We start from the raw sequence: 10,533 nt of genomic DNA, 5'->3' as shown, positions 1-10,533 counted from the left end.
TTGCTGTCTCCCCGGGGGCCGGCCAGTCTTATGATCCAGCGGATCCTCCTGGGGAGGCTGGGCCGGGGAGAGGGCGCGGGCGCCGAACAGCGGGGGCAGCGGGCAGGCGCGGCGACCGGGGCCCGGGCGGGGATCCGGGCAGCGACCGAGGCGGCGGCAGCGCCCCGGGCCCGCCGCCCCTTCCCCTCGGGCAGGGGGAGCCGCTGCATGGGGCCGGGGGGGCGGCCCTGCTGCGCTGAGCGGCAGCGGCGGCGGCGGACCCCCCAGGCGGGCTGGGGCTGAGCCCGGGGCCGGGGCGGGGGCTCCGGGGGGACCATGCCCGGAGGCCGGCCGGCCGCAGCATGGCTCACGGGCCCGGCGCGCTGATGCTCAAGTGCGTGGTGGTCGGCGACGGGGCGGTGGGCAAGACTTGCCTACTCATGAGCTATGCCAACGACGCCTTCCCGGAGGAGTACGTGCCCACCGTCTTCGACCACTACGCAGGTAAGCCTCGGAAGTGCTGACTAAGGGGCCGCTCCCCGGGCCGGGAACTTTGGAGCAACTTTGGCTGAGCCCCCTAGCCGCCTCCCCTGCGCGCGCTCCCCGCCCCTCCCCCGCCGCGCCCTCCGCGGGGCGCCGGGCCCCACCCCCAGGCTTTCCCTCTGGCAGCCCCCCGCCTGCCCGATCCACCCCTCTTCTCACCCCCGACCCCTGTGCGGCGTCCCTGCGCCCAGTACTTCCTAACCCCCTCTGCGCCCTGGGCTGACCTCGTTGACCTTCCTAGGGCCGCCTTCCTTACTTCCCAAAGCCCTTGGGGAGGAGGGGGAGGGAAACGTGGCTATGGGACTTGGGAAAAGAGATTGGGCAGCTGGGGGGCCACATCGTACCCCGGCCTCAGGCCACTTCCCGGTGAGCCGGGCACAGGGGAAAAGGGGTGGCATCCCCAGAGGCGCGCCCGCGTGCCTCCAGCTGGGTTGGGAGAGGAGGGTCCGGGTGGGGAACGAAACCGCCCCGAGCCTAGATAATTGTGAGCTTCTCTCCCCGCCCCCACTTCTGCCCTTGCAGTCAGCGTCACCGTAGGGGGCAAGCAGTACCTCCTGGGACTCTATGACACAGCCGGACAGGTGAGTGTCTGGGCCTCTGGCCGACACCCCCCTCCTTTTCCCCAATTCAGGACGGTTGCGAAGGGCCTTGGAAACTGTCTAGGAGCGAGGGTGTGTCTGCGAGGTTCCCTCTGGATCAAGTATCTCATTTTTTAAGTCAGCGAATTAGGAAAAGGAAAAAAAAACAAAAAACAAAAAACCTTGGCAACATCGGGACCAGCCCACCCCACGTGAACCCCTGGGCTGAAAGTTTTTGCCTGTGTGTGCCTTCTGTCTGGTGCCTGGCGTGTGGGTCCCAACTCCTGTTGCAAAGTGGCAGTGGCCAATCCTGAAGCGCCCTTATTTTTAGTTGCGATGACCAGGTCTCCCCTCACAGCCTTTGTCTGGTCCCTCATTGGTGAGTGGTCTGCCCGCCAGAGGAGCCTGATTGGTGGGAAATGGCATCATCTAATATGATGGGAAGGCATTTGGTCCTGGTTATGTTTATTACAACATCATTGCACTCTGGGACTCGAGTCCCTGAAAACGTAATTTGTGGTGTTACCAGAGGACCGCAGGGGAAAAAAAAAAGAAAAGAAACAACCATCCAGCCACTCCCTGGGGCAGGGAGAGAAGGAAGGGTCAGGAGTTCAGTGTGAATCTTGAAGGAAGAGGTTTTTTTGTTGTTCCCTGGCAAGGCCAGGTGACTTTGTCTGGGTTTTCCTTGGGAGAGATTATTGTGCAGAAAGAAAATGCACCCTCCACCGTCAGCCTCGGACCATTATTTGCAAATTAGAGGTGGCTTCTAAAGGATTAAGATCTCCTCTCTGTCTCTGTCCCAGCACCACCCTCCTCCTAGACCCTTTTTTGCTGTGGGCCTAAGATGATGTGTGTGATGAAGTTTTGCAAAATCCAGCCCTGTGATTAGACCTGAAAATGCAGGCAGAAGTTTCCACATGTTGTCCAGACTTGAGATCTTGAGGACATGTGAGCTGCTGAGGGCCTTAGAGAGTGTCTTTAGGGGATGTCCATAGTAGAGTTTCCTTATCTGTAAGATGGAGTTTTAAAAATTCACACCATTCCCCTGGGCATATATGTTAGATGCTTAGCACTGAGTGTGGCACACACCAGGTAGGTCAATAAAGAGGAGCTCTCCTCTGTAGCTCTTCTAGATTTGGGTGTCAAAATTGTAGTTCCAGGTTAGTCTGACAAATGTCTTGTTGTGGGGGGGGGGGCATCTTGATGCATCCCTCATTTCTATACCATGAAGTGATAGGAGCATCTGAAAACTGAGAAACCATTGGCAATGTGAGATGCCTGAGGCCACCCCCTTTCGCCAAACTGACCCAGGTCGGTACAACCACTTCTTAGCTTTCCAAGGGTTGTTTTTCATTGCCTGCCTTGTACTTACTCTGTCATGCCAGCTAGGAAGAAGGGCAAGAGGCAGAACCCATTCAATCAAATAAGACCAACTTTTAAGTAGTATAGTTGATAAACAACAGGTTTATCAAATAAGACCAACTTTGAAGCCGTATGGTTGCTAAACAGCAGGTTGAAATTATTGGTTGAAAGAAGAGCTTTTTGAGACTCATGTTGACTTTTAACTTCTCTCACTATGGCCTCTTCTTCCCTTTTCTTTGTTGCTTGTCACCGTGACCATTTTTTGACCACGAACTTTATTCAACAGGACGTGTGTATGTCAGAGCTGTTCTGTGCACATTCAAATCTGACTCATATTTACTGACTTCCTTCTGCCTATCAGGCCCAGGGCAGCCACATGCAAGGAGTATTTTCACCCCTCAACAGCTCCATGAGATGAGTGATCCTCCCTCTTAGGCAGATGAGGAAACGAGGGCTCAGCGAAGCTGGGTTGCAGATCTAAAGTCACACAGCTCTTACGGAGTGTTGCTGGGATTTGGACATGGGTCTCAACCTGCTCTAGTTTGAGGTGGTTGTGTACACGGGGAGCCACGGGAAGGGTTGCGATGCCACCTGGGTTGATAGGGTTGCGTGCGTGTCCATAGACATGGTACCTGGGATCTTCACAGCCATTTTCTGAGTGGGGGTGATATGACACCCCTACAGAGGGGAGAACCCAGATTCAAGGAGCCAACTGCTGATTCCAGAGGAGATTGTAAGCTATATACCAAGTGATATCAACCTATTAGTAAGGTGTAAATATTACTGTTTTTACCCAATGGTGGGACACATACTCTGTTGGCCAAGACATATGTGAAGCCCACTTGGTGTTTCGCCCAATGACTTAAGACATTTCTTTTGGGATCAAAGTTAGCATGAATTCATTTTATAACATTCCAGGGTTTATTGCTAATAAGAAATCTTAGCAACATAATCATCAATGAGATTAAGTGAGGGCCCACTTCTCTCACTACCCAGCACTGTGCTAAGCACCTGGGGGTACATAAGAACAAATTTAAGGTAGGGATCTGCCATGGATGTTGACAACATAGGTGGACGCGTCTGAGTTGGATGCCTGTTCGTGTGTGTTGTTATGTAGGAGATTTGTGTTATATTTGGTCATGAAGACCTCATGCCTCTATGATTTGGTATCAGATTAATCTTACAATAATAATAATGATAAAGAAACGTACACATGCACATGTGTAGAGAGTCAATTTTAAGCCTGATGGACAGCAGAGGAAAACCCATGGGCTCTGGAACCAAACAAATTTGTGCCCGGATCTCCACTTTGCTGTGCTGGTCCTGTGATTCTAGCTACGTTATTAACCGTCTTTGTGATCTAGTAAAAATGTGGATAATTTGAATCTTTACTGCCGTGTTGTAGGCTGGCTTAAATTGTTGAATGTATGTCAAAGCAGCTGACACCGTTCTGCATTCATAGTAGATGTGGAATGAATGTTATGAGAGACTGTTGAGCTCCACCGTGGGCAGTTTTGGGTGGGTGGAGGGGAGGGGTCACAGGTGGAAGAGGGCAGCATATTATATCTGGAGTTACTAGAAATTCCACCAGGATGCCAGATCCTAGAGCCTTTGCAGCAGAGCTGTGGTGCCAGCTTTGTCCTTCATAGTTCCTACGGCCCTGCCCCTGGACCCACGGACACAGTCAAGTGCACCCTGCTTAAATGCCTTGTTGTGTCCTTACTTCATCAGAACCTGCATCCCCAGTGATATAAGAAAAACTCTTTTAAAAAAAAGGAGCTGGAGTTCCATTGTGGCTCAGCAGTTAACAAACCTGACTAGCATCCGTGAAGATGCGGTTTCAATCCCTGGCCTCATGAAGTGGCTGTCGTGTAGGCTGGCGGCTACAACTCAGATTGGACCCCTAGCCTGGGAACCTCCATATGCTGCGGGTGCTGCCCTAAAAAAGAAAAGAAAAAAAAGACAGAAAAACAGAGTTAGAATTTGAGAACCAGGCAGGATACATAGGTTTTGGTTGATTCTACTTTGGGAGGTAAGAAGGGATAAGGAGGAAGCTCGTAACCCTTTAAAATGTTCACCAGCCCACTTGGACGCTCACTGTGTTTGAATGACAGCAACGGCACCTCTCTTGGGTTGGAACTCCTAGGCTGTGTGCTTACTCTTGGGGGTCTTCTTCAAAGCCATAGGCAACAATGGCCCCATTTATATATTAAAGAACCTATTAGGGAACTTGAAGAGATGGCTGTAGCGGATCACCTCTTGCCTTCCAGAGCAGACTCTGCTTCCCCCTTAACCTCTGCTGCTATTGGCAGAGAGAGAGAGTGTGTCAGGCAGTGTTAGTCCCCATCCCGTGCTCTGCCCGGGCACATCCCTCAGCACCCCCAGCGCACCAGCATTAGCCCCCTCTCTTGGTCCAGCCCCTGGGTGGCCCAGGAGCAGCCCAGACATTTCACTGTCGAGCATTTCAGAGTGGAAGTTGAGGGTGCTCCTTCCTCCTCCTGGGGCCTGCTGGAGGGGTCTGGCTTCCGGCCTGGGCCTCTTCTCCTTTCTTGCCCAGCTATCAGGGCTTTGGGGCTGGCTCAGTAGCAACCCCATGGTCTGCTCAGGGAGGGGCCGGAGGGGTGAGATTGTCCCTCCTGCTTCTGCACTGTTTGGAAGTGGGAAGAGCTCTGGCTCTGGCAGACGAGCCAGTGGGAGCTGCCTGGCAAGCTGCTCTTGAGCTGCGGGCTCCAGGCTGATCTCTTAATCCTTGGCAGGAAGGCAGGAACTTGATACCCTGAAGAGGGAAGGACGGATGCCCAGTTTATCCCAGGTCCCGGAATACCTACAGTCAGGAGTGTTGGGGGTGAGCTTGGGTTCCCTAGAGTTCCAGATTTAGCCACTGCCTCAGTGTGTGCAGGTCTACATGGGTGCTTTGGGGTTTGCTGTTGCTGTATCTGTTAACTTAAACACACACAAGTTCAAGGATGCGTACAGGAGAACCATAAATATCTTTAACCCAGGTGTCGCCCAGGATTGGTTCAAGCGAGGTCTGTTTCTTACCTAATGTAGCCCAGCAGCTGTGGCTGCCTTGCAGGCCCTCTGGGTGCCCAGGGAAGCACTTCCCCTTCTGAAGGGCATCTCCAGAGAAGGCAGCCTGGGAATGCCCCGCCTTCACTGTTTCCTTGGGCAGCACCCAAGGGCCCATTGAAACCGGAAGGGGGGGAAAGCCCAGAGTTTTGTCTTCAGGCAGGCATCCTCACCAGAGCTTCCAGGGTAGACTTTTCCCAGGTGAGGCAATTGAGAGTGGGTGGGCTTATGGAAACCAGACGGACACGTGATTAGGAAAAAGGTTTTCCTCCCTTTGGAGAGGCCTGCAAGGATCAGCAGTAGGCTCAGGAAATGCCCACTCACATCACCGAGGCTCCAGGCCCAGGCAGCCCCCACGTTGCATCCCTGAGGGGCCCAGGGAGCAGAGTGTGGGGGGAGCCGTGGGGTTCCTTCCAGACACAAGGTGCAACAGGTGAGATGCTGGCACTGAGCATCCTGGTTTCCCTTAGTAACCTGCTGTAGATTTGTCATCTGTGCATTTCGCTAACCTTTTTAGAAGCTATTTATATCTCCAGCCTGCACCGCATCATAGAGAATGCTGATTTCCCCCTCTGCCTGGGGAAGGTGGATGCCCTTCGCAGGTTCCAAAGCTTTTGCAGTGGCGGAATGTGTCCCCACCTCTTGGCACTCTGATGTGGGCGTGGGCTGTGGCCCTCCAATCCATCTGGCTTCTCTACTCTGTCACAATTCTCTTGAGGTTTGGTTGACATTTACGCTCGGGGAACCGAAGCTTCCCAGCAGGTGTATCAGGAACAGCGTTACAGGTGTGTGCAGATACCATCCGCGGGGCTCCGGAGGGCAGGGCAGTGTGCTGGGCACAAGTAGTCCTTTCTCTGTGTGCCAGGATGTGAAAAAAGGGGGTACGCGTCCCTTGAAAGCTCAAGGATCAGAGGCCTTAGGAAGAAGTGGGCGTTTGCGGTGTGGTTGTGGAATTATGATTTCAGGAGGTGAGCCCTAATGGTATGAAAATAAAACGAAGCTGCTCTTCATGAGCCCCAGGTGGGGCTATCGGTGTCTAGCAGTGGCACGCATTGGCAGCAGCTGGCACTGGGAGAAGCCTCAGGTACAGAATAGCGGGATGCAGGGAAGAGGAAAGAGAGGCCGTGATGAAGAAATGAAGCCCAGGGCCACATGGCTTTAAAATTTGTGCACCTCAGCTGAATCTACGTTCACTCAGAGGGCTTGATTTTGCCCTAATTTGGCGCGCTTGGGTCAAGGAGCAGCTTTCCTTGCCCTCAGCAGTTTGCTGTTCCTCTTTTAGTTTCTGGCGGGCAGCTGCTTTGTGCAAGAAAGCGAGGGGAGGCTGCCAGGGGCGGCAGGGTGGCAGTGGTGGGTCATCAGAGCCCTTCCCAGCCTCCCGGCTCCCCTGCCTGCTGGCCTGGCTTTGTTCTCTCTAAGCTCCATGGGGACAGGCCACCGTGTCTCTTTTCCGCTGCTGCCCAGTGCCAGGTGCACAGTAGGCCTACAACAAATATTCCTCAAATGGAGTTGATTCCCATTTGCCTGTCAACTCATTTTGGCTAAATGGTTAACCAAGACTAAGGTTATTGCTGTTCAAATAATAGCTTTCAGCACAACCCCTGTCTTGGGGAAAAAAAAAACCTTTGTCGAGTTTCTTTCTTTCTTTCTTTTTTTTTTGCCTTTTGTCCTTGTAGGGCCGCACCCTCGAATATGGAGGTTCCCAGGCTAGGGGTCGAATGGAAGCTACAGCTGCTCGCCTACACCAGAGCCACAGCAACACAGGATCCGAGCTGCATCTGCGGCCTATACCGCAGCTCACGGCAACGCTGGATTCTTAACCCACTGAGTGAGGCCAGGGATCGAACCCACAACCTCATGGTTCCTAGTCCGGTTTGTTTCTGCTGCGCCACGACGGGAACTCCCCCTTTGTCAAATTTCAAAGGAGAGGCAGGCATGGAGGTAAGCAGCAGGCCAGCAGTGTCACCCCCCACCCCCAAAACCTGGGGGCTTTTAGAGGTCACCAGTGGGCCGTCCCCCAGTGCCGCCTCTCAGGGGCAGGCCTCCATGTCTTTCCTGAGGCCTCTCCCTCTTAGGCAGCTTGGCAGTGAAAATGTGAGTTTGAGGTTCTGCGGACCAGTCTTGAATCCCAGCTCCTCCCCTCTGTCGCTGTGAGACCATCAGCCAGCCAGCTTCTTCCCTCCCTGGAGACTAGGGCCGTGATGGTCACCTTGCAGGGTTGCTGTCAGGATTAGAGATGATGTGTAGGTGGCCCACATGGCCTGGCACTCAGTTGTGATGGTCTGGCCTGACTTTGGGGGGCTCCACCCCAGTGCATTTCCACTTTGGTTGATTCAGCTCCTGCTCTGTGCTCCAGCCATTTGTTGGGGGAGAAAGGGGGCCGAGACGGCAGAAAGGTCCCCTCTGCAATGAGGAACGCTGCTCGCATGAAACTGAGCTCGCTGCACCATCCCTGTTGAGAAGGGGGGGGGCAGGAACGAGCTTTTGGAAGATTCAGGCTGCAGGAAGAGATGGGAGGCACCACGGTGGGCCCCCACATGGGACTGCCAGGTCCTCTTCCCAGCAAGGGCTCTGATGTCTCGAAACCTCAGTTTCCTTGTCCATAAAATGGGGGTTAGGAAATCAGATCAGAGCTTCCCAGCTTCTAGGTAACAGAGCTTCTCAGCCTCATGGCTGCTGGGTGCGACCTGCGATGGACAGCCCAGGGCTCAAGGTGTCCCTTGCAACCGGAGTGGTCTAACCGCAGTTACTTACCCCATGACCCCTCTGCGCCACTCACTGTGTGCTGAACCCACAGTCCCTTCTGTGTGTCATGAAGTCAAAGCTTGGGGAGCGTTGGACTAAACGAGGTCAGGCAGGCAGAGGGTCGTGGAGAGAAACAGCATGTGGTGTCCCAAATATGTGTCTCTTTATGGTACCTCGGGTCCTTGCTCTCGGTGTCCACATGTGGAGTAGGGATAATAACTAAATTATGGGGTATTTCATTTGGTAACTGACAACTTAGTAATTAGAGAGAGATTAATCGGGTGTTGTTTGCTTGTTGATTTTAATAGAACAGAATGTGGGGGGGGGGGAGGGACCTTTATTATTGTCGCTGGTTCATTTCCAGGAACTGGTGGGAGTAATAGCCTGGCCACTTCCCTCCCAATCCCCAGACTTGCCAGCCCTTCTCCGACCCGGGGTAGAATGGGGTGTGTGTTTGGGGGGGGAGGTTCGTAATGACGCTCTTGTCACTGAGTAGCCTGTTTACAGGGTGCAAAGCACGTGGTACTGGACGCCTCCATGAGGCCTCTCACCTGCTTTGTGAGCAAAGGAAGCAGGTGGTGGCTGCCTCATTGGCAGGTTCAGGGAGGTTAACTGACTCGTTCAGTCGGACCACACAGCTGGGAACAGGCAACACCAAGATGGGAGGTCAGACTGCCCAACTCCAAGGCCTGGGTGCTTTATGTGAAAGCACTCCTGCAGATCAACTTGAGGGTGTGAATGTGTGTCCTTTACATGATTGTGATATGGTGTCGTTGACTATTTCATGTAAAAAGTGCATTCTGGGCACATTGCTTTCCTGGATGGAAGAGTTGGAGAATGGTGTCTATAGATGGGACACTCGGGGCTGCTGCTAAAGTGGCTCCTGAAAGTGGGCCCCACCCCATCCCCACCCTGGGAGGTTAAGGGTTGTTTGTGCATTTGTTCATTAATCCCCACTTGCTGAAAAAGAGACCCTCCCCCTGGGTGGTGCCGGTGCAGGTGTCACCTCTTCTCCCTAATGAGGACCAGGATGTGCTTTGTGAACATGTGCTGACTCCTCAGGCCACCGAGGCAGGACTCCTGCCCTTTGGCATTGTCATTCCTGCTCCACCCACCAGCCCTGACTTGACCTGAAATTGTGGGGGCTGCTGGGCAGGGCTGCTGCAGCCCGCAAATGGCAGGTGTCTTTTCTGTCCCAGAGGGGCGCCCCCAGGTTTTTCTTTTCTCCCTTTTAGAAAGCTAGAAAGTTTTCGTATTTAGATAAAAACAGCGATTTTCAACCTATTTGTCTCTCTTCCTTCGGGTTATACCCCGGATACCCACCCAAAGACTTCCTCTGCCACCTGCTTCTCATTTTGCCTGCCTTCCTGAGCATCCTGTTGACACCACCTCCACATCCTCTTGTCTGGGCTGGGTCCCACTGGGGCTGTCAGGACTAGATGAAAACAGTTAGTCAGTCAGCAAACATTCCCCTAGCATCAAATCTGGGTTGGTACCTGTGCCAGGGACAGGGCTTACCAGACAGGTCAGGCCTAGGCCCTGCCCCCAGGCACTCACAGTCCAGTGATGTGCGGAGGGGAGTAAGTTTCATCGGGGGCACGGAGGAGGCCAGGTTCTGTCCTTCCCAGGAGATGCACTCCTAAGGACAAAGCTGCCCAAGACTATCCAGGTCGATTTTAGGTGGAGAAAGTGCTCAGATTGGAATTTTTTTTTTTTTTTTTTTTGGTCTTTTTAGGGCTGTACCCGAGGCATATGGAGGTTCCCAAGCTAGGGGTCAAATCAGAGCTGTAGCTGCCAGCCTACACCACAGCCCCAGCAACTCGGGATCCGAGCCGCACATTCAACCTACACCACAGCTCACGGCAACACCGGATCCTTAACCCACTGCACAAGGCCAGGGATCAAACCTGCATCCTCATGGATGCTAGTCAGATTCGTTTCCACTGAGCCACGATGGGAATCCTCAGATGGGATTCTTACTAGATACTCAGCAAGGCTCGGAATTTCTGCACTGATTCTCAGATGTGGTCCTGGAACCAACATGCATGGCCCAGGAACATGTTCGAAATCCAGACTTTTAGGCTTCACCCCAGACCTCCTGAATCAGAACCTCTGGAACATCTCTGTTATAACAGGCCCTTCAGGTGATTGCGAAACCGATTGAGATGTCAGAGCCACCAAGTTAATAAATCGTTGTGAACTTCATGTGCATCGTCTTAGCAAGCCGCCCCTCTGCCTCCCCTGCCCCAACACATAC

The 10,533-nt window shown here is 53.5% G+C and overlaps 1 protein-coding gene across 1 annotated transcript in view; it reads left to right on the top strand.

The window, feature by feature from the left end:
- Positions 1-4: 4 nt before the first annotated feature.
- The window catches only part of RHOQ (ras homolog family member Q), a 42,446-nt gene continuing 31,917 nt past the window's right edge, over positions 5-10,533 (top strand). The window contains exons 1-2 of the mRNA XM_047782143.1: positions 5-483; positions 1,045-1,103. Coding sequence (XP_047638099.1) covers positions 342-483; positions 1,045-1,103 — 201 coding nt within the window. The 5' untranslated portion in view covers positions 5-341. The remainder of the gene's footprint in view (positions 484-1,044; positions 1,104-10,533) is intronic.

This window comes from Phacochoerus africanus, chromosome 5 (assembly GCF_016906955.1).
Source record: "Phacochoerus africanus isolate WHEZ1 chromosome 5, ROS_Pafr_v1, whole genome shotgun sequence".
Lineage (NCBI taxonomy): Eukaryota > Metazoa > Chordata > Mammalia > Artiodactyla > Suidae > Phacochoerus > Phacochoerus africanus.
The sequence above is the reverse complement of the archived record's forward strand: the minus strand, read 5'-3'. Positions and strand labels throughout refer to the sequence as shown.